A 23,551-nucleotide genomic window follows, 5' to 3' on the forward strand; every position below is an offset into this window, starting at 1 on the left:
GCAGGATGGCTTGTTGTCAGGGCCTGCAGCAGAGAGACGCATGGATCCTGCTGGCATCTTGCTAATAAACTGCAGGCATGAAGTTCTTGAGTTAAGGCTGGATAATATTAGATCCACTTGGTCATTGTCAAATCGTGCAGTGAAAGTGTTGTTCCTGAGTCAACGGAAAACCTATTTTGATTGGTCTCTTCAAATCGATCACTTTGGGAAAAGCTTAGAGTGTGATCTGACACTTTACAATCAAGGGTGTCAATAATAACCCCATGATCTTTATTTGCTTATCAAAATATGATCACTCTCTGATTAAGGGTAGTGCTTTCAACAACCTTTTCAAAGAAGCAGCTACAGCCTTGGCCACCAATCCAATTTTGAGCTTGTTGAGCAGTAAGAACGCTGAACGACCAAAGGAACTGCTCACACTAACCCTGTTAGACTCTCATATTTACAAAACAATGTTAATTTACTTATTTGTATATATGAATCCTTGTTTCTGCCTATGTATTGTCTGTCGGTTTGTGTTTAATGTCTGGTTGTGTGACTGCGTGTTTTGCAATGCTACTCGTCCAGTTGTACTTGTTCAAACAGATGATAATAAACTTGACTTGATTTGACTTTACTTCCAAGGCAGTTAATTATAAGTAAAATTGACTGATACCAACCCTGGCAAGTGAAATGGTTAAAATACCCCCTTTCTTCAGAAGGTGATGGGATTTTGAAGATTTTGCAGAACTATAATCAAACATAATAAATACAGGAGGACTATCTACGATACAAGAGATTACCATCAGGACGTGAAACAAAAACAAAGCTGAAGATTCTGAGCGGTGGCCTTTCACCTGCAATGTTAACTCCTTTTCTCTTTCCACAGATGTGGCCTTTACTGTTAAGTATTCACAGCATTTTCTGTTTTCTAATTTCTAAACTGAGATTTTTTTTCAGGGATGACACAGATATCACGTGAGGTGTGGAGAGTTTGTACCAGGAGTCCAGAATAACATTGTCGGGCATTACCTGATGTTAAAAAGAAAATGCCAGAAAACCCCTGCAGACCAGGCCGCATCAGTTCTGAGTATCTGAGGGTCTTTCCCGCGAAACAAGACCTCTTTCATTCTCCACAGACGCTGCCCTGACCTGCTGAAAACATTTCTGGCATATCCTGCTTTTATTTTGGATTTCCACCATCTTTGATTTTATGGCAAAGAAGAGTCACAAGGTTATAAAAGGATATTGTCAGTAGCACACAATATCACAAAAATTATTGCAGTACGTCTCAGGAATACAATGTAACCATATAACTGTTTACGGCGTGGAACAGGAGTGAAACAGGAATATATTACCAAGCACCCACGACTATTATGTTTAGAGTAAGTGCTTGCTTGAAGCAAAATTTTTGATTTTCCCTGTTGAAATATACAAGCTCTCATCATTAAAGTCTTGGTTGTGCAATATGCATGAGGGCTGCACTGAATGCCATGCTTATAATTCTTCCACGTTGGACATGAATGAAATGCATGTGACTCATCTCAGCCTCCAACAGTAAATGCTCAGCTGCATATAAATCAGGTGCCAATCTAATGTGGTCAGAGGGGCTGGGATTGAATATTGCGTGTTTGCCAGCTCTGGAACTCAAAAGCATTTCTCAGAGGCGTTTTCAATCTAGGAATCCTCTCTCTCTCTCTCTCTCTCTCTCTCTCTCTCTCTCTCTCTCTCTCTCTCTCTCTCACACACACACACACACACACACACACACACACACACACACACACACACACACACACTTGCTCCCAGAGGTTGGGTGCAGAAATGACACTCCAGAGGGACCAGACTGGTTCAATGAGTACAAAGGTGCTGCTCTCAGTATCCTTCTTGGTCACCCTGTTAAACTGTACTGGGCTGGTGTACCTCTTCTTACAATCCAGCAGCCTAAGGTCCCAGGTGGACGTCTTGGAGAACCGCTTGGAGGAACTGTCTGGGACGTGGCCTCAGGAGTTTATCTCGAGTCTGACCAAGGGAGCCCCATACCTGGCTGAGCAGAAAAACCGGAATAGACGAAGCCAGCAGGACCCAGGGTCCCTGGAAGAGCTTGAAGACACCTTCATGATGATGACTTATTCACGAATCCCGGTGAGTGCAGCGCTTTAAAGTCCGCATGACCCTTTGGAATGTACCAAGAATCTTCATCAGATGAATCAAACCCTTCGGAAGAAGCATTGCATAATCTAGTTGAAATATAGAAGGTTGAATTCAGACTCTCAGTTAGAGTTGAAGTGAACAGGGTGTTAAATACATTTAATTTGCAACTGGAATCTGGGATGTTCCCCAGAATTTGAACAGTTCCACATACAGATAGGCCAGCTTATGAGATAAGAATATTTGCTGGTGTTGCTGGCAACCCTGGTAGTTAATGCCCATCCCTTGGTGTCCTCGAACTGAAGGGTATACTTAGGGCAGTAAGGTTAGCATAGTGGTCAGCGCAACGCCTTTACAGTGCCAGTGATCGGGACTGGACCTGGGTTTGAATCCTGTGCTATTTGTAAGGAGTTTGTACATTCTCCCATGTCTAAGTGGGTTTTCTCCAGGGGCTCCGGTTTCCTCCCACTCTTCAAAAACATACAGGGGTGTCGGTTAATGGGGTGTAAATTGGCGGCACGGACTTGTAAGGCTGAATTGGGCTGTTACAGTGCTGTATGTCTAAATTAAAATTCAAAAATTAAAACTATTACATAAGCAAGAATTTTATTAAATAAACTGCCCAAATGTATTCAATAAAATGCCTGTCATGCATATGCTAAAAGTGTAGAAATTCTGTTGAACTGACCAAATTCTGTTGTTTTCTATATCAATGATTTATCTGGATGATAACGTGATCAATTGGATCAGCTGGTGACACAAAGATAGGAGGAGTTGAGGACAGAGAGGAAGATTTTCATAGCTTGCAGAGGGATCTCGACCAACTGACAGATGGAGTTGAATGCAGAAAAGTGTGAGGTGATGCATTTTGGAAGGGCAAACTAAGGTAGGAGATACACAGTAAATGGTAGGGCACTGAGGAGTGCAGAGGAGCAGAGAAATCTGGGAATACAGATACATTGTCCCCTGAAGGTGGTGTCATGGGGTTGTATTGAGTACAGGAATTGGGATGGTATGTTGAAGTTATTTAAGACTTTGATGAGGCCAAATTTGGAATATTGTGTGAAGTTCTGGGCACCAAACTACAGGAAGGATATCAATAAGATTCTAAGAGTGCAGGGCTTCAGGAGTTGAGTTACAGGGAAAGATTAAACAGGTTAGGATTTTATTCCTTGGAGCGAAGAAGAATGAGGGGAGATTTGATGGAGGTTTACAAGATTATGAGAGGTATAGATGTGTGAAGGGTTTTTTTCACTTAGACTGGGGGAGATAAATACGAGAGGTCATAGTTTTAAGCTGAAAGGGGAAAGGTTTGGGGGAACATTAGGGGGAAGTTCTTCACTCGATGGGCAGTGGGAGTGTGGAATGGCCTGCCATCTGATGAGAACGCAGGCTCGATCTGGTGCTTTAAGAACAAATTGGATAGGTACATGGATGGGAGAGGTCTGGAGGGTTATGGAATGAATGCAGGTCAGTGAGATGATGGCCAGCACAGATTAGAGAGGCCGAACGACCTGTTTCCTGTGCTGTAGTTTTCTATGGTTTTATGACCAGAATTTGTTTGAATAATTGTAATATCAAGAAACAATCAGCAAATGGCAAAGGCTCTAACAAGCTGGTGATGACATTGGTGTAAGCATCGTTCATACACTCCCACAACATACAGATCGACAATCAGGGACATTATCATTAATGTAAGAAATAGGCATTTCCTTGCGACAATGATCCATGGAAAATGATTTTGTGTGGGAATGTTTCATAAATTAATGAAGTTTTCACAAGAATGCTTCAAGTGTATGTTGATCACTGCAAAGGAACCTGAAAAAGAAGTCGTCGATTATGTTTTACTTCAATGTTCATTATCAGGAAGTATATTACAAAGAATATGCACAGTGTGTACTATATAGACTGTTACAACTGATATATCTCAAGCATTGCAAATTTAAACAAGGAATCAGGCAAAATAATGCATCAAAGAGTTGGCACTTGCTCCAAAATAAAATTCTAAAGTGTTGCCTGACCAAAACAACAGGTTTATTGTCAAGCAAATGTGATAGATTACATAAATAACACAACTTGAGTTAGAAGTGGAATTTAACTAGATACTTCACAAATAAAATAACATGGAGAGAAACACTATCTGGCTGCAGGCACTGTGATTGCAGTAAAAAACCCCGTAATGCTGGAAGGACTCAGCTGAACCTGACAAAGATACATTGCCGACGATTCAGGCCTATGCCCTCCTTCAAGGAAAAATCCGAAAAGGCAGAAGCAGGATAGATCAGCAAATCTCAGAATTCAAACAATGGGGGAGGAATCCAAACCAACAGAAGGTGTGCATTGGATGTGATAAGGGTGGAGCTTCCCATATCCCTCAGAACCATCCATTGTCTACGGGGCCCCACAGCCTTCTTTTCACCTCACATAATTTAAATTTTTTTAATGCAGTCAGTAGGAGAGAAGTATGGATGAAACCAATAGCTGGCTGCTTCACGGGGAAAGTGGGCTCATGAACTTTGAGCAGAGTCCTAAGGGGGCTGTAGGCAAAACAAAAGTTGCGAACAGTTGGTCTAAACCTCTCCTATCTATGTATCCGTCCAAATGTTTCTTAAATGTTGCACCGGTACCTGCCTCAAGGACCTTATGGCAGCTTGTTTACCACCCTTTGTAAATGCAGTAAATTTACCCAAGATCGTGTTATATGGCGAGCTCTCCACTGGCCACCGTGACAGAGGTGCACCAAAGAAAAGGTACAAGGACTGCCTAAAGAAATCTCTTGGTGCCTGCCACATTGACCACCGCCAGTGGGCTGATATCGCCTCAAACCGTGCATCTTGGCGCCTCACAGTTTGGCGGGCAGCAACCTCCTTTGAAGAAGACCGCAGAGCCTACCTCACTGACAAAAGGCAAAGGAGGAAAAACCCAACACCCAACCCCAACCCACCAATTTTCCCCTGCAACCGCTGCAACCGTGTCTGCCTGTCCCGCATCGGACTTGTCAGCCACAAACGAGCCTGCAGCTGACGTGGACTTTTTACCCCCTCCATAAATCTTCGTCCGCGAAGCCAAGCCAAAGAAATTCCGATATACGGAATTCAAGCATCAAATAAATTGCAGAACATAATTAGGTTAAAAAAATACAAAAGTCTAAAATAGACAGCACCCTCAAGCGGTTAGTTCGCCAATCACTCAACATGCAATCTCAAGCAACTGGAAAATTCACTTATCCGGCATCTACCAATCTGTTATCACTGCAGATCGAAAAATAATAAAATAGTATCTGGAGGGGAAGTTGGGGTTTGTGAGACGGCCTGAGCTGTGTTCCCAACTCTGGCAATCTTGGATCAGAAAGGTTGCTTGGCTGAGAGCTGGCTTGCTCGTAAAGGGTTGCAAGTCCTCCTTGCTTGTCACACCCAGTAAGAAACATCAATTGTTTGGGACATTTTGCAATTTAACCGTGGTTACATTTTTCTATAGGTTCGAATATTCATGGACTTGTGCAACAGCACCAGGGGAATATGCTTAACGGGTATGTATCTGTAAGGATTCCTACATTGTGTGCAGACTAGAAACTGAATGATAGTAAACTTTTCCCATCTACAAACCACTCTTTAATGTTTCAAACACATTCTTGCCGATGCCAAGAATGAATTTTTTAGAAGACCCGTGGACGGTAATGACATTTTGTGAGTTGTAAGGGAGGCCGCTTCACTAAACTGATTATTACTGGGATCACTGTGTGGAGGTGCCGTAGCAACCTGCAGGATTGATAACATTTGGCTGAAGTGAACTTGAAAAGATTGTGCAGAAGATCTGATAAATTGTATGGCTCATTATGCTTATTTCAATCATTAATTTTTATGCCACGTTCCTCGTGGAAATGCTTGTGTCGTTTTGATTTTTCGAAGATGGAAGGTTCGGCTTCTGTGCAAAAGGCTGTGCTTTAGGGATATGGTGAAAAAATAAATCATTCATCCTCCCGGTCCCAACAAGAATGGCTGCAAGTGGTTTTCTAAAGTGGTCTAAAGTAATCGCTTTGTTGCGCATCTCGGCTCTGTCCGACGCAATAGTGTGGATCTCCCAGTGGCCCCCCCATTTCAATTTCCTGTCCCATTCCCCTGCTGTCTTGTCTGTCTGAGGTCTCATGCACTGCCAGACTGAGACCATCTACAAATTGGAGCAACAACACCTCATCGTACATCTGGGCACCCTTCAACCGGATAGGATTCACATCGACTTCTCCAATTTCCATTTAAACCCCTCCCCTCCCATATTCTTTCCCCGTCTCCTTTCCCCCAGTTCTGTCTGTTTGTCTTTTTCTTCCCTTTTCCCTTTGTCTCCTTTCACAGAGCCAAAAATAATTTCTCATCTTTCCTTCTATCATATCCAATTTGCACCTTTTGGCTCTTAGGTCTGGACTCCTGTCCCACCCATTCTTCCCCCTTAATCTCTCATCTTTAACTATGATGCCTGCCTGCTTTTTGCTTTTCGAGCTCAGGCCAAAACGTCTGTAATAGATCTTTACCTCCTATGGACACTGCAAGACCAGCTAAGTTCCTCCAGCATTTCTGTGATTTTCTAAAGTGATCTTCCCAGAACTTGTTTTGTGTGTGAATATTGCTTCTAGAAAGATACTGCTCTCATTTTGAAAGTGTGTGTGTGTGTGTGTGTGTGTGTGTGTGTTTGTGTGTATTTGTGAGAGTGTGTTTGTTTGTATGCGAGTTTGTGTATGTGTGTGTAAACGTGAGAGTGTGTCTGTGTGTGTGTGAGAGTGTGTCTTTGTGTGTATGTGAGAGTGTGTCTTTGTGTATGTGCATGTCCACGTGAGAGTGTGTGTGTGTGTGTGTGTGTGTGTGTGTGTGTGTGTGTGTGTGTGAGTGCGTGTGTGAGTGTGTCAGGTCGGGTGTGGTGGGGGGGGTGGTGGGGGAGGTTGGATTACACCAATCCCTACATTTAGAGCTACATCTCCAGTCCCCATGAAATAACATTGACTTTGGACTTTTGAGTTCAACCACTGTTTGAACTCCAGTCAGAAAAGAGGAATAATAAAAAGGGCAGTGACTGGAACAAATTCTGCTTCCTGGAAGGATCTTCTTGTAACTATATGTAACGAACGGGTGACAAACTCCACATATCACTTCACGTACCCATAGACCCAATCACATTACATACAAACGTTTGCACTCACACATTGCACCAAAGATTGCTGACACATGCTGAACTGAGGTTCTGATGTTTTTGTCACACTCGAGTATGATCTGTTGGGTTTTATATTCCTATTGTCATTAATCCCAGCATAAAAAATTCTATCCAGAGATAATTGCTGGGAAGCTGGATTGCACACAGTTTACTTGTTTAATGTGTGTTGAAGTGATTACTAATGGCTTCCTAGCTTTAAGAAAGCACCATAAGAAATGGGAGCAGGAGTCATCCATCTGGCCCATCGAGCCTGCTCCACCACTCAGTATGGCTGATCTGATGATGGGCTCATCTCTGCGGCGGCAGGCTGCACCAAAGGAAAACAGAGGCACAATACTGTTTGGGGCAACACAGCTTTATTCCACTCACATAGATATTTAGCTGGCTGCTTGCTGTGCTTACAGTGTGATCCCGGGGAGAGTGAGAGCACACGGTCGGGACCTCGGCTTTATATTATGGGCCCTCTGGCCTCACCTGGTGGTCGGATGTCATTAGGCTGGATGCCACTGAATGATGTACTGCAGCATATTGTCACAATCTCCACCCACCGGCCCTTTCCCCATATCCCTGAATTCCCCAACTATGTAAAAATCTATCCAATCAGCGCCATTTGCATGGTTTGAGAGATGTTAAAGCTGACCTGCAAAACCAGATGAAGAGGCCAGGCCAGAAATACTGGTTGTCCTTTACTTCCTGTGGATGCTGTGCGACCTGTTGAGTGTCCCCAGCATGTCTGTGTGTTGCACAGTTTGGGCAGAGTGCTGCCTTGGTGGGCAACCACAAGTCTCCCACAGAGTTGAGCAAAGGGGGAAATGAGTGGAGAGGTGGGAGAAGAGGAAGAGCTGGGGATGTGTGGTGGCTGGTTCGGGTTTTTGTTGATACTGTCACTCTCATTGTTGGAGGGTACATATTTTATAGCTTGAGCTGTTTACGAACTCAGTCGAGTGCCAGCCTACTGTCCTGCCAGTCTGTGAGAGTGGCAGCGTCACTCAGAGATGGCCCGCCTGTTGCCAGTCCATTACAGTGAGCTTGCACTCCGAGAACAACTCCTGAGGCACAATGTTCCAATGGCACATTGTATGCAGACGGCTATTCCAGAAATTACGCTATAACCTAGGAAATTTCTTTTTAAATTCCAAAATACAGTGAAATTACTGGTATCCAGCAACTACAGGGATTGCCGGATATGAGTATTTTCCGGATGACTGCCACACTCTCTTGCAATCCCTAACTAATACACCTGCATTAATAATAAACGTTTAAAGGACAAAAGACAATGTAAAATGAACAATAATTTGAAAAAAAATCATTATTGCAGTAATTAATTATGTAAACTTTAATTTAATCAAGTAATTCCTGTAACTTACAAAATTTAAATTCGAACCTCAGTTCGAATTTGTGGTAACCGCTATGCTAACCCCCCCCCCCCCCCCCCCTCCCAAAATAACAGATAAAGCCTTACCAATATACTTAATAATATACTAATAAAGACCCTTACTAGGCAGTGATAGAGAGACACTTTGGGAGAGTCACCCCAGTGGCGAGAGGCATCCTGGGTGCCATCATTTTATTCAAACACAACTTTATTGATATTTTATTTTAACAGCTGCTGCAGGCGGGGCACAACCGGGCGCTCCGCTGGCTGGATGTTTGCTTCCATTGTCACTGAGGGGTTGTTTATTCCTTTGGACAACAATTACTTCTACAATTTAAAAATTTTATTTATTCTTAGTTATTTTAATTGTATTAATCTATTCATTTCCTTGATTTTTTTTGCTGATTGTTTGAATTCCAGATACAAGGATTTTACTGTATATCTTATTCCTAAAAATAAATCAGAAATGTGAAATACAGAACATTCAAGGCAACATTTTCAAAGCGAGACGTAATATTTATGTGTCTTAACATCATTTATTTCAATCTTAAAGGAAGAATCCATGGAGTCCTAACGCAGATTGGTGGGCAATCATGAGAAACTCTGTCCCACTCACCAGGGCCCCTGGCTCTGCCCTGTGTTCACTGTTGATGCAGTTGATGTGGATCTACAAGGCCAGCTACAGATGTTGATTAATCTGCAGACTGACCATGAGTTAGAGCAGACACCATCCACATATCAGGAGATTGCGACTTTGCTATCTTTGCTCTTTGGAATCATCTGAAACCCACCTCTCTCCTGATGTCCTTAGCAGAAGCCTCTGCACAGCAAACAAGACGGAGAAGGGAGGACAATCCTACCTAACTCCATCTACAAGGCCAGCTACAGATGTTGATTAATCTGCAGACTGACCATGAGTTAGAGCAGACACCATCCACATATCAGGAGATTGCGACTTTGCTATCTTTGCTCTTTGGAATCATCTGAAACCCACCTCTCTCCTGATGTCCTTAGCAGAAGCCTCTGCACAGCAAACAAGACGGAGAAGGGAGGAAAATCCTATCTAACTCCACATTTATTGAACAAACTTCCAGTTCCCCCACATATTGACCTTAGACAGATTCTTGTTTTCTACATTTAACAGTGAAATGGATCAACAAATTTTAATTTGCTCCCTTGGAAATGCTTGTCCCAGTAAGGACGATTTTACCAGGAAATCTGTAAATGCTGCAAAACATGCCCAAAACTGTGTGTAATTAATACAATTAAAATAGATCTCCCCAATCCCTTTCTAAGAAATTGAGTTCTTAAAATTTAAATCTAAAATTTATAAATGTAAATTAAATTTAAAATTTAGGCCTACAGCATGGTAACAGGCCCTTTCAACCCATCAGCCCACGCTGCCCAATTGGCCTACAACCGCTGGTAAGCGTTTGAATGGTGGTCGGAAACCAGAGCACCCGGAGGAAACCCACGCAGACATGGGGAGAATGTACAAACTCCTTACAGACAGCGTAGGATTCAAGACCCGGCCCCGATCGCTGGTGCTTGCAACGGCGTTGCACCAATAGCGTTCAGCTTTCTGATTTATTGTCCGAGGGCGTACATGGCATCGCACAGAACCCTGAGATTCTCTTCCCTGCAGCTGAGGCAGAATTACCACTTATTAGTAGTGCGAAAATAAGAACTGTACATAGCGTATACGTGCAAACAAATAAAAAACTGTAAACAGATGTAAACAGACTGTGCAATACAGAGAGAATAAAAACATCAATAAAGTGCACAAGTAAGAGTCCTTAAATGAGTCCCTGTTTGAGTTTGTAGTTGAGGAGTCTGAAGGTGGTGGTGGGGGGGGGGGGGGGGGGGGAGGAGGAGTAGCAGCTGTCCGAGCAGCCGCTGCATTAACTGATATGCTAATCGTGTTACCCAAGGAAGGAAGGTCACCAGGCCCATGAAGGGAGTAAACTATAGATCCACACATGTGAACTTGATGTTAAGATGCTCTTAAAATGTATTGGAAACATTCTTCAGTCTGTAAACAATTAATCTAATTATTATCACAATCTCTCTCATTTGCAGGACTTTATTTTGTTGAGTACGTATGGAAAAACCAAAAAAAAACCATTTGTTTTGACAATTCATTTAACCTATTGAGTTTGTGTAAAAGGAAGGGGTATTTGAGAGGGTTTATTTAATGACAACCCATAATCTAAAAAATACGCAGCCTGCCAGATATTTGGAAAGGTCGTTGTGTGCATGAGAGAGGGTTGGAGTCTGTGAGATTCGACTTCTGCTGTACGATTGTTTCACTTGGTCACTTGACATTTTGCTGAACTTGAGAGGTCAGATAGTTGAATTTCAACATCTCCGAATCCATCTTTGAAAGTTGTTCTGTTCAGTCGCATCTTGGGACCGGGGCTGTTAGAAAAATCCCTTCCTTTTGAAGGGTACTTTGGAATTGTGGCCCCACCCCGACGGAATGATTCAAGTTATTAACGAATGTGTAATGGAGCATCTTTCGCACCTTTCCAACTCAGTCCAGTTTCCAGCCCACTTTTAATGAGATTCCATCGCGATGTATACCTTTCACTCTCCTTCTCTTTCAACTTTCTTTGTGATTCTCTCTCCTTCCATCACTTTCCCTTGCATCTGCAGGAGATGCCACATGTGTCCCTTCCCACTGCCCAAGGGTTCAGACTTTCCATGTGAAGCAGTGAATCCCGTGCATTTGTTCCACTCTATAGTGAATTTCATTCAATGCTGACAACGTGGTCACCACTAACACAAAAGACATGGTGATGTTTTGTGGAGCACTCAATGCTCAGTGCAGCACTGAGCTTCCTGTGACCTACCACTTTAATTCTCCATTCCACTTCCTCTTCATCCTCTCTGCAGTCTTCTGGACTGTTATCACACAAGATCACAAGATAAACGAGCAGAAGTAGGCCACTTGGCCCATTGAGTCTGTTCCGTGACTCTATCGGGAGTTAACGTTTTCTGTTGGGCAAGTTGCAGCTTGCAGCCGTCAGTATTGAATTCTCCAACCTCAGGCCTTCACTTTCTCTGTTTGCTGTAGAATGGGCCTGGGCTCATCACCCTTGTGATATTGCCTCAGGTTTGTTCTCTTCCAACACCTGCTTGGTCATCCCTGCATTTTGCAACTCTTATCTGGGCTCTCAGTCTCCAACTGCCTTCATAGAGAAAGGACCGGTTAAAGCATGGTAGTGTTGTGGTGATTGCAACATTGTTACAACGCCAACAACTGAGACCAGGGTTCAACTCTGGCACCGCCTATAAGGGCTTTTGTACCTTCTCCCCATGCTTGCATGGGTTTCTTCCGGGTTTACTCTCTCCCTTCAAAATGTACAGGGGTTGTAAATCAATTGGGTGAAATGGGTCGGCTGGGTTTGTGGGGAAAGGGCTTGTTCCCATGGTGTATGTCTAAATTTAAAATTCTCCTTCCTTACCTGCTCCTCATTGATAGATGACTTCATTTCCACACCCTCAGGGCAGTCCTAGTGTGGTGCACTGTTAGCCAGAATCAGACACACACAAAGATAAAGACTGTACAAAAGGCTTTAATCCACAAAGACTTCCACAGAGCCAGGCTAGCTGTGGCTGCAGCAACTCTGAGGGAGGCCTCGGGAGGCCGGCGCAGGCTTATATCCCGGAGGGTGATTGACACCCAAATGGGTGGGGCTTGATCCCTTCAGGCTGACTGATTGACAGCTGGCCAGGTGTTGTCCTGTCCCCTTACACTCCTGCAGGTACAGAGGTTGCCCCCTTCAGTAGGCCGGCGGTAGACTCCTGCAGGTACAGAGGTTGCTCCGTGCAGTAGGCCGGCGGTACACTCCTGCAGGTACAGAGGTTGCTCCGTGCAGTAGGCCGGCGGTGTAACACCTCACCTTATCTGAGATATTCCCAATCTTTCTATCTTTCTCTATCCTCCCCACAACTTAAATGTAGACATGGAAAGGTTGTTTCCCATAGTGGGAGAGGAGTCTAGGACAAGAGGACACAACTTCAAGATTGAAGGGGGTCCACTTAGAACAGAGATGTGTAGGAATTTCTTAAGCCAGAGGGTGGAAAATCTGTGGAATTTGTTGAGGGGTGTATCTACGCAAAATAGACCCTATGGCAGGAGTGGCCAATGTGTCAAAATAAACAGCAATGAGGAGGTCTAGCGAGACCTGGCCTCGGTGGCCGCCATGTTGTATCTGGCATTATATAATTGAGAGTGAACACTAGAATAAAGAAGGAGGACGTGTAGAAGAAACAGGAATGTGTTCCTTGCATATCTGGGATAGCAGCGGTGGTGCTCAGGGGAGGGGGGGGGTGTGGGCATTCATTCAAGGGTGCCTCGAGCACTTGCCATGCCTGCCATACCCTAGATGCCTTCGAATTTATTGCCACAGGCAGTTGTGGAGGTCAGGTCATTGGGTGTAGTTAAAACAGAGATTGATAGGTTCTTGATTAGCCAGGGCGTCAAAGGTGATGGGGAGAAGGGGCAATGGGGCTAATGACTCAGCTCATGATTAAATGGCAGGGCAGACTGGATGGGTTGAAGAGCTTATTTCTGCTCCGATGGTCTTAAAACCAACTCCATGGTATTCTCACATTTAAAGCTGGTAATTTTTTTTTCTACCTTGTATGAAACAGGGCCATCAGGACCAATGGGGCCTCCAGGTAAGAAATAAAAATAACCTACACCAAAGTGACCATTAAAACTTCAAAGAATTTTGATATTTTTCCTCAGCATGTCGACGTGGGGCTAATACATTGATCTATTTCTGAAGGTGCTCCTGGTTTGAATGGGCTACCTGGTTTGAATGGTTCAGATGGACTGACTGGGCTTCCTGGGCCACCGGGAAAAGATGGGAAACGAGCTCGAAAAGGTAAGCAAACCTTCACCCATATCAAAATTTTTATTTACATTTTAAAAAAATGTCATCTTTTGCAATAGAAAAGTTAACAATACAATCATGAAATGTGCAACAAGACTAAGAAGATTTTTAAAAAGTTATAAAAATGATCATGAGTAAAAGTTCCAAAGCACAATTATGATAATAAAATAGAATAAGAACAAAATCAGAATCAGAATTTATTTACTGTCATGAACAAGTTATGAAATTCGATGTTTTATGGCAGCGTCACAGTGCAAACATTCATATTATAACCATCTTACGCCATTACTATAAAGTAGTAAAAATAATAGTGGACGAACAGTAAAGCAGGGTCTTTGGTTCATTGATTATTCAGGAATCTGATGGCGGAGGGGAAGAAGCCGTCCTTGTGCTGCTGAGAGCTCGCCTTAAGGCTCCTGTACTTTTTTCCCAATGGTAGCAGAGTGAAGAGGGCATGGCCTGGGTGCTGGGATCCTTGAGGACAGAGGCTGTTTCTTAAGACACCGCCTCTTGTAGATGTCCTCGATGGAGAAAAGTCTGGTGCCCGTGATGTAGCAGGCCAAGTTAACAACCCGCTGGGGTTTTTTTTCCTGTCCTGAGCATTGGGGAAACTGTACCAGACAGTGATGCAACCACCTGTAGAAGTTTGCAAGAATCTTTGGTACTGCCTGAGCTCATGAGCATTTTCAGTATTGTCCATTTAGTGGTTGAGTTGGACAGGTGAAATGTAGCAAAAAATGTGAAAAATAGTAAAATATATTCATTAAACAATGAGTACTAAAGTATCAGTCGGCAAATACTTTACAAGTCTAAGATCACATTATGTAACCACAAATGCTGATGTTTTCATAACAAAGTCATGAACTGGATGACTAAATTTACATTTAAGTCAAACCACTTCTTCAAATCACAGGTCCTCCTGGACCAAAAGGAGAAGCAGGAGAGGCAGGGCCGAAGGGTGACCACGGAGAACCTGGCCCACCCGGGTCAGACGGGTTACCAGGTCCCAGAGGTGCTCCAGGGCCAAAAGGTGACAAAGGAGAACCTCACAATGAGATCATTTTGGAAGGTAATCCATGAGCTTTTTGCATGAGGGTGCCGTGGCCGTGTTGGTCGGGAGGAGGAGAGCGAGAGCGTGTGGCCGCGAGCCAATGAGAAGGTCAGAGGAGTTTGGCCGGGTGGTGTTTGGGGAGCTGAAGAATGAATGCAGTTTTGTGTCTAGTGAATAATAAAAGAAAGTCAAACTTCATGGTGTGGTGAAAGAAACGAGTGAGTGTATTTGTAAACTGTGGCTGGTTAAACAAGGGTTAACGTTTGCTGCCCAATGTGAGGTATCCTTTATTTGTTTTCAAAAGCATTAGTCTCTTGAGTTTAGAAACAATATTTGTAATTATTCTAACTTCTAGCTGGATCTGACTGACCAAGTATGGGGAAATTAACATTAAAAAGTGGTTTTGAGTCATTGCCCTTTTCCACAGAAAAGCCCTTGGCCCCTGCACTGGAGATCAACATGAGGGTTATTACTCACAGACAAGCGGACAACTGTTTGCCCCATTTATTAAATATCGTGTCAAAAGGGAAGGCTGATAGAAATGTCCGAGCAAATCTGCTGACTAATTGTTCTACGTGTGGGCCCTGGAGAAGAATTGTTTGCTTGGTGTGGTTGTTGATCAGTCCTCAGAGGTGGTGATTAGAGTGGGTCACTGCTCGGTGCCTATATTTACTCAGCTTCATGTCAATGAGCCCTGGTCTTCATCGTCCTCTGACTCTCCCCTTCTCCCTTGGCTCAATAGCAGCCCCTTGTACTTGCCATAAAGCCAACTCTGATAGCAACTTCGCCAACTTTGGTGGCTATTTTAGTCGTTACACTGGACAACAGTTTTTTCCAAAAGATTCGCTTCCTGAAGATACATTCGGGATTCTGATAGACCACTTCAAGTTCAGCACAAAGATCATTTCAGATTTGCTGTATTATCGTGGGAAGTTGGAGAAACAGTTAATTAACCTAATTGAATTTAGCATATTAATACTGACACATTGAGCTAATTCAACTGACCTAAAAATGTTTTACCGCTGCTTTTCATTTGTACTCAGCATCTGATGCCTTTTGTGTCAGTGTCCAACAATAGTCGGCCAGCATTGACAGATTCCAGTGGCCCTGATACTGCTTTTCCATGGTGGCAACGTCCTGGTGAGACCTTTCACCATGTTCGTCACTGACGGCACCAAGATCAGCAGGGAAGGAGTCCAAGAGGGAATGTAGAAAATGAATTTTCAATGACATGTTGCATGGTTTTGTCTGCTTAAGGTTGATTTATGATATGAGAGGAAATCACAAAAGTAGCTTATATCTATAAAACTGCCGGTGATAGGAAAATATTAAGGCGATTTTCGTGATCAGCACCCTAAAATCTATCTAACACATCCAAGTGTTCAGGAAGAAAAATCTTTGTTGTCCAGATCAGCGCATCATTGAAAATAATCCCATTAGCTGAATATTCCAGAATTCAATAATTTACATTTTTCAGACATTCTTTGTAAATATTTAGAACTTACGAAAACTGGGAACTGATGTAACCTGCACGTCCAAAAACAAGGAGTTAGAACATAGGTTCAATGCAAATCGAATATTGGAGTGCCACTTTGCTAAAGGCAATAAAAGTTAATGCCTTTTTTCTAAATCAAAGCAGATAAAGTCAAACTACTTAACAATGTAATTGTCACTTCAAATGCTCAGTCGACTTTTACACCGTATCTTTCATATTCATAGTTCCCAAAGCATAGCAATAAATTCAATTTAAAATGTCATCTCGAATACAATTTAAGCAAGTGCAGTTACAGAAGTATATCAGGCATTAAAAACACAGCAAACCACAAAGGAACTCAGCCGGTCTTTTCAGCATCCATAACAAGCAAAGATCTATAGCCAAAGTTTCAGGTGTGAGGCCTTCTTCAAGGAAGAAGCAGAAAGAGCCAGAAACAGGAAATCTCAGTTAAGTCTCAGAAATCAGACAGTGTTGGCTGGGGAGAAATCCAGACCAACAACAAAACTGGACATGGTCAGGGACGTGGTAAGAATTCTTCATATTTGTGTGAAAGGATGCAAGGAAGGGAGTGACAGAGCTGGGGAAAGGCAATGGGGGAAGAAGTGGGCGGGGGTTTAACGAAAGCCAGAGAAGTCGATATTAATGTCATCTGCTTGGAGGGTGCCCAGTCGGAAGATGAGGTGTTCCTTAAATTTTTGGGTGGTCTCAGCCTGTCAGTACAGGAGACCATGGACAGGCACGTCAGCAAGGGAAATGGGATGGGGAATAGAAATGGGTGGCCACTGGGAGATCCCCGCTTTAGCGAGGGTACAGAGCTGAGGTGCTCAACAAAGTGATCTCCCACTCTGTGTCCAGTCTCTTTCATGGGATTCTCCACTGGAATAAATTTTTAGCAAGAGAGAATTCTTTACCCAGTTTTGCCAGGGCTTCCACAGACATTCTCCTAAAGACCGAAGATTGGGAGAACACACATTTCATTTAAGGTTCATGTTTAAAACTCAGAGTTGCTAATTTCTGACGTCCATCACCTTATGTCCAAATCGTAACTTGATTGTATTTATATTCTCAAGGTCAAGGTTCCTTTTCATTGTCATGTAATAATTCAATATACACAATATATGTTAACTTTTACCTGTCATAAAGGCAGGAAAAGAGTGACTATGAGTATTGCCTGCTGTCCCTAATAATAAAAGAAAGAGAGAGTCCCTTCAGAGACACCGAGTGCCCATGGATTCGCCTCCAGCCTTCCCGCAGTTTCTGCAGCCTCATGATTTCCAGTTCAATCCACCGGCAACCTGAGCAGATCCAAATCTCCAATACGATCAGGATCATTGGTGGATTTTGGAACTGGGAGTGTTCGGGATATCAGTTCTCTCCAAGTGAGGTCCATGCCTTCTGATGGCGCCAATCTCCTGACCTCCAGCTCGGACAGGTGACTAGTCACTCCTCCGATCACCTGCTTGGAGTAATGAAAGGTTTGGTGGAGCTCTGTGGCCGGCACTTTCATTTCCAAGTCACGAATATCCAACCTGATGACAGTTCTCCAGTGTGGAAGGAGGCTGCACTCTTAGACGTCCTGTCTTTGACTGAAACCCTAACTACCCTCTTCAGTAGAGGTAGGAAATCCCACAGTTTAATTTTGACGAAGACCAGAGGAGTTTGCACGTCTCTCAAATAGCACGTGAAAGATGACATGGTCATTTCACATTGCTGATATAAATTAGTTATCATGTTTCTGACATACAAAGTGGCTAAACTTCAAAGACATTTAACCATGGTGAGACATTTCAAAGTTGTTAAAAGTGTTGTGGAAATATAAACTCTTTTGAAGGAAGAGGTTCTACAAATTTAATAATACTCTTCCCTCATTTATGTAGAAAAGTGGTCGTGATTTTTCCAAGTTAATATATGGTTTATCGTGAACGCACAAAAATTGCAGGAGGACCTCAGCAGGTTAGACAGCATCCATGAGTAGAAATAACCACTCAATATGCTGGGTGTGAACACTTTATCAAGACGGAGAGAACAGGTGAAATTACATAAAGGGGAAAAGAAGCTGGGTCAGAAGGTGTGAGACATGGGTAGAGGGAGAAACCAGATAGGAGGAAAAGGAAGGAAGGAGGGAGGGAGGATGAGAAGGAAGGAAGGCAAAAAGTGTATAGGAGTGGGTAAAGAAGATTTGGGAATAGTGGAATCGGATGGGATTGGGTTTCCTAAAATTAGGAAATCCCTACTGACCTTCTCCACCAATTCGTTTGCTCAAGATTTCATCATCTGAAGCTTTTGGGTTTCTCATATCGTTACTGAATGCTTTCATTCTGCTACACTCACATGACTAAGTGCAATTATTCCTCCCTCAGGTCAGAGAGGACCTTTAGGGCCCCCAGGTGCACCAGGCCCCCCGGGCCCCCCAGGCCCCCCGGGACCACCAGGCTCCAGAGGAAAGTCCCGCAAACAGCAGAACGTGGTCAACTATGGTAATGGATTGTTGTGTTTGTACCCTCCATGGGAATATGGCACTCAGATGTTCAATGAGACCTTGTCTCACTGTTGTGTTCAAATGCAGGCGAAGCCCACGCTGAACCAAATGATGGCACTTTGATCAGGAGGATGTCTGCACAAAAAATAAAGAGCTCGTTTTCAAAAAAAGCCGGTACTATTCCGTCCGATTCTGATCTTAATTATAGTATTGAATTGTGATACTTTTGTATTATTCTCAAGTAATATCTCTCAATAGGACGCATCATAAAATCAGTGGACGATCCTATCAATATGACAAAGATAGAAAACACATTTGGAGCGTGGATGAAGGACACTGCCCTGAAACATAATGAGCAGATTTGGGTCGTTGAGCACTTTTCAGGTTCGTTATAAAAATGCTTTTGTCCGTCTTGATGCAAAATAAAACTGATTCGAACTTCTCAACGCACAAGTTTCCCCATTACTGAAGCACGGAGGATCAAATATTTACACGTATGTAATGTATTGTGCGTCACTGCGTGAGCCACTGTTGTAGAACTGGTTAGCACTGTTTATTATGATCTCTAGGAGGCAGTCCGAACATGTTATTTCTTTATTGCGGATTAATAGTAGGGCACTGTGTGTGTTTGCATCAGAATCAAAATTTACTGTCATGAACATGTCGTTGTTTTGTGGGAGCCTCACACTGAAAACATTTATATAAACCACCTCACAAAATATTTAAAAATAGTTCAAGAAAAAGAAAAAATGTAAGGCAGTGTCTGTGGTTCATTGATCATTCAGGAATCCGATGGCGGGCGGGGAAGAAGCTGTCCTTGTGCCACTGAGAGCTCGTTTTCGGGCTCCTGTACCCTTTTCTCCAATAGCAGCAGAGTGAAGAGGGCATGGCCTGGGTGGTGGGGGTCCTTGAGAATATGGGCTGCCTTTTTTAAGACACCTCTCTTTTCTATCTTGTCCTGAGCGTTGGATCATTATGTGTGATGATCATTCAATCAAATGCACACTACACATTTAAATATAAATCTACCATAATCCGCTTACTGAGATAACAGAACAGGGTTTCGGAAGTCATTTTTATTTCTGTACATTTCGCTGAACTAACCTACAATCTATGTGTCCTAGATTCCAAGGATAATCCAGGCATTGATATATGGCCCAAGCCTTTCATCCTGCTCCACCAGCTCCTCCCCTCAACTCAACCCATTTCCAAGACTTAACCTGTTATTTTTCTTTGCAAAAAAAAAATACATAACATGCAGGGCCCACTCAGGTAGGCACACTGAATTTTCACAAAGCACGCGCCAAATATTGACTCATTATTCAACTTCATCGTGCCTTTTCAGGCTTAAATGCTTCTCTAGATGACCATATTTATTTCAACAATTGCGGGATTTGTATTCCTCCTGTTGTTGTGCCTAGTAAACCTGTAATGAAATAATGCCTAGTAAATTAATTTTTTTAAAGAATTTAGACATATAGCAGGTAACAGGCCCTTTCAATCTTCAAGGCCATGTCACCCATGTTTTGAAGGGTGGGAGAAAACTGGAGCACACACAGACATGGGAAGAACATAGTCAGTGGTGCATTCGGACCTGGGTTGTTGGTGCTGGAATAACTGCGCTATTATGCTTCGAGTAGCTTTAGTTTGTGTCACCACTAGCAGGCATTTTGGTTGGGTGTGCAGTTTATTTTGAACATTACCATTTGGCCATGGTATTTTTTTGAAAGATTGTTATTGAATCTTGTATTTTGTTTATAGGACTAACAGTTAAAGAATATGAAAATTTAGAAGCACTTAAGAATGGAACCAACTTCAAAACGATAACATTGCCATACTTCTTCCATGGTTGTGGCCATGCAGTGTATAACGGTTCCATTTACTATCACAAAGGAGGATCTGATAATATTATAAAGTGAGTATATTTAATTGTGCTTTTATTAAACAATAATGAACAGAAAATGATCAGTAAATATTTTCATTGTCTGGATTTTTACCTGTTGCTGGGGAAATTAATTTAAAAGAGGACTTGCAGGTGGCCGTTGTAGGCTCGATATTCTGAAGTTAATAAATCCGTGTATTTTTTTAAGTGAGTCATTTCTATCATAAATTTACATGCATCGTTTAGATACTGATGTGAGTGCTTTAAATAGCATTGTTCCAAATGAAATGCTTTAAAATGCTCAACACATTCATTATTTTGCATGCATCTTAATTATGAGAAGCCCAGATAAAACAGGACAGAATGAATCTGAACCTTCCTACTGCTGCCTCACAGAGATGAAACAATGCCAATTTATGATCACATCCACCTTCTCAAGATTGGATCATATTTCTAATATACTAGTCATAAACCTGTAGAAACATGTACCAATAGTCTCTTGTCAGTCATGAACCACTGATGGCACAAGAATACAGACTCAAGCCCTACTCTAGAGCCTTGAGAGAACCGCTGATGGCACAAGGATAGACTCAAGCCCCACTCTAGAGCCTTGAGAAAGAAAAAAAAACCCAAGGCTGACTTCACAACATATTTTACCCACTGAAGAATGAGGGTGAGGTTTTCACCCCTATTCCATCTGTTTCTCAGTTCAGAAGAAACAAGTGCATCTCACCTTCCTATTGGCCACAGCATTTCTTGCATTACATCATTATCATTGAATGACTAGATTGCACAATGGGACATCCCAAACTCATTAAAAAAAGTTACACCAATGAAACTTCCTTTTACCTTTCTGCCAAGTTTGAAATTCATGTAACCGATGCACAGAAGTGGTGGTATTAATGTATGGGACAGTGATGGCGCTTGCTTTAGGCAAACAAAATGATTTCTGTTGGCTATCATCGGCCACTTTTTGTGCCACCAAGGATCTTCAAAGTTGTACATTTCCTGCACTTGATGTTCATAGGAATTGCATTAACCTAGAAAAATGAATGGATCTCATTTCTGGAAAGGAGGCTCTGGATTCATTATTGGAATCCTAAAATGAGGTGTTATTTGGAACGCTGACAGCAATGTGGTTTTGGTTTTCTCCTGCGAGGAAGTGCAAGATTTTGACCCAACCACCCCCCCCCCCCCCCCCCGGCATGCATAAAACATTTCGTTGAGCAGATACACTTTGTAAACTTTGTCACAGCCTTGAAAACTTTAATTTGTGACCTCACATTAGCTGTCTGTGGGATAATTATCCAGGGTTGATCGATTTCGTTGCATTACAGGCCAATATTAAAAAGAAAAAAAATCCACATTCAGTTTTTGTATTGGAAGATGGGTTTCCAAGAAAAACACTGCACAAAGCTTTCAGAATTCTGAAGTGTACTAATTTTACCTGATGTTTGGTTTAGATTTCCCCTTGATGGAAAACAGGTCCAGCGTATGAAAATGGAAAATGCTTTGCACAACAACCGCAATTACCTTTTTCAAAATGCCAAGTCATATTTTGATATTGCGGCAGACAAAAGTGGACTTTGGATAATCTTTGCTTCAAGTAATGATGAAAGCATCATTGTTGGACAAATTGAAATCAATGAAAAATCGTTTGAGATTGTTGAGAATATTAACACCACCTACCCCAAATCAAAGGCTGGGAATGCATTCATTGCACGTGGGATCCTCTACATCACAGACACAAAAGACTCCAAAATAACTTTTGCATTTGATTTGTTGAAAGAGAAGCAACTTGATGCAAGTTTTGATTTAAGATCATCAAGTGATGCACTTACAATGCTATCCTATAATCCCCATGTTCATCGTTTACATACATGGGAAAATGGCTACTTAAAGAAATACGGTCTACAATTTTTACCAGCCGAATAAATGCAAATGTTAACAATTCGTGCCATATTTAACTGTGGCAGCAACGGATACATGCTGCTGAAGGAAATAATTTTCTCTAATTGATAAATCTTGATGTTTCGACTCTTGTGCAAAATATCTAATATTTTAAATATTTCACGCAAATACTGAATTGTTAAATGTTCTTTTCTGTTAGAAATGAGATTCACTTGGTATCAGAGACTCGCAATGTCAAATGATAAAGGTGACATTTATTTTGTAGTTTTAATTAGCTGCCATTGTAGACTCCTCCCCCCCCGCACCTTGTAACACATCCCAAGAATGTTCAAGGCGTCCTTTGACCACCAATTTCTAAATGCTGCACACACAAATTTACAGAATGCATACTAGTAGCTGCAGTAAAATTAATTCAATCTCGAGCTAAAAAAAACTCCTTGTGCACAAACTGGAACAGAGAACACGATGTCCTCTGGTGTTTGCTGATCCTGCCCTGTGGACCAGGTGCTGACTGTCCACCCTCTTGGTGCCTCTCATAATCTCTATCAAGTCTCCTCTCATCCTTCTACGGTCCAAAGAGAAAAGTCCCGGCTCTGCCTCATCAGACTTGTTTCCCAATCCAGGCAACATCCTGGTAAATGATTATTTGGTAAAAAATATTGATTGCGGTGAAATTATTTGTGTACACTCGGCAAATGTATATATAAAAGATATAACAAATGAGCATTGTATAAATTTTCATGATTTGACTTGCAAATGTTGATATTGTACAATAACAATAATTACCACACCAGATTTTAATACTTCACATTCAAGCCGATAGCATGACAAATGTGATTTAGTGGAGTTAGTGGAACATGCTAATTGCTTTTATAACTTCTTAAATGTTCTATAATGCAACATTGCAGTAAATGCAGTTTATATTAATAGTAAATAAAATGATAAACAGATCAAACTTAAATGAAGTAAAATATTTTAATTCTATTTTACAGCAATCTTGATATGGTGATTTGTTAGTCCGCGAAGCCAAGCCAAAGAAAGATATATCAGATAATTCTTGATCAAAATTATTGACAATAGATTAGAATTGTGGCTTTAATTTTGTTTTGTAACATGGGAAAACTA

At 42.2% G+C, this 23,551-nt stretch overlaps 1 protein-coding gene across 1 annotated transcript; it reads left to right on the top strand.

The window, feature by feature from the left end:
• The first annotated feature begins 1,680 nt into the window (after positions 1 to 1,680).
• Positions 1,681 to 23,371, top strand: gldn (gliomedin). The gene is made up of 10 exons (XM_069910870.1): positions 1,681 to 2,124; positions 5,608 to 5,659; positions 13,364 to 13,390; positions 13,501 to 13,599; positions 14,522 to 14,677; positions 18,515 to 18,631; positions 18,721 to 18,807; positions 18,892 to 19,017; positions 20,395 to 20,548; positions 21,979 to 23,371. The coding sequence occupies exons 1-10, from the start codon at positions 1,804 to 1,806 to the stop codon at positions 22,448 to 22,450; spliced, it is 1,611 nt and encodes a 536-aa protein (XP_069766971.1). The 5' UTR covers positions 1,681 to 1,803; the 3' UTR covers positions 22,451 to 23,371.
• Positions 23,372 to 23,551: the final 180 nt, after the last annotated feature.

Source organism: Narcine bancroftii, chromosome 14 (genome assembly GCF_036971445.1).
Source record: "Narcine bancroftii isolate sNarBan1 chromosome 14, sNarBan1.hap1, whole genome shotgun sequence".
Taxonomy (NCBI): domain Eukaryota; kingdom Metazoa; phylum Chordata; class Chondrichthyes; order Torpediniformes; family Narcinidae; genus Narcine; species Narcine bancroftii.

What these genes read in the sequence shown, in the direction of transcription:
- gldn (XM_069910870.1), top strand. Translation starts at nt 1,804, where the DNA reads ATGACACTCCAGAGGGACCAGACTGGTTCAATGAGTACAAAGGTGCTG. An exon ending in AGGACCAATGGGGCCTCCAG is followed by an intron (nt 13,391 to 13,500) that starts GTAAGAAATAAA and finishes CTATTTCTGAAG; the next exon opens with GTGCTCCTGGTTTGAATGGG. An exon ending in GCAGAACGTGGTCAACTATG is followed by an intron (nt 18,632 to 18,720) that starts GTAATGGATTGT and finishes GTTCAAATGCAG; the next exon opens with GCGAAGCCCACGCTGAACCA.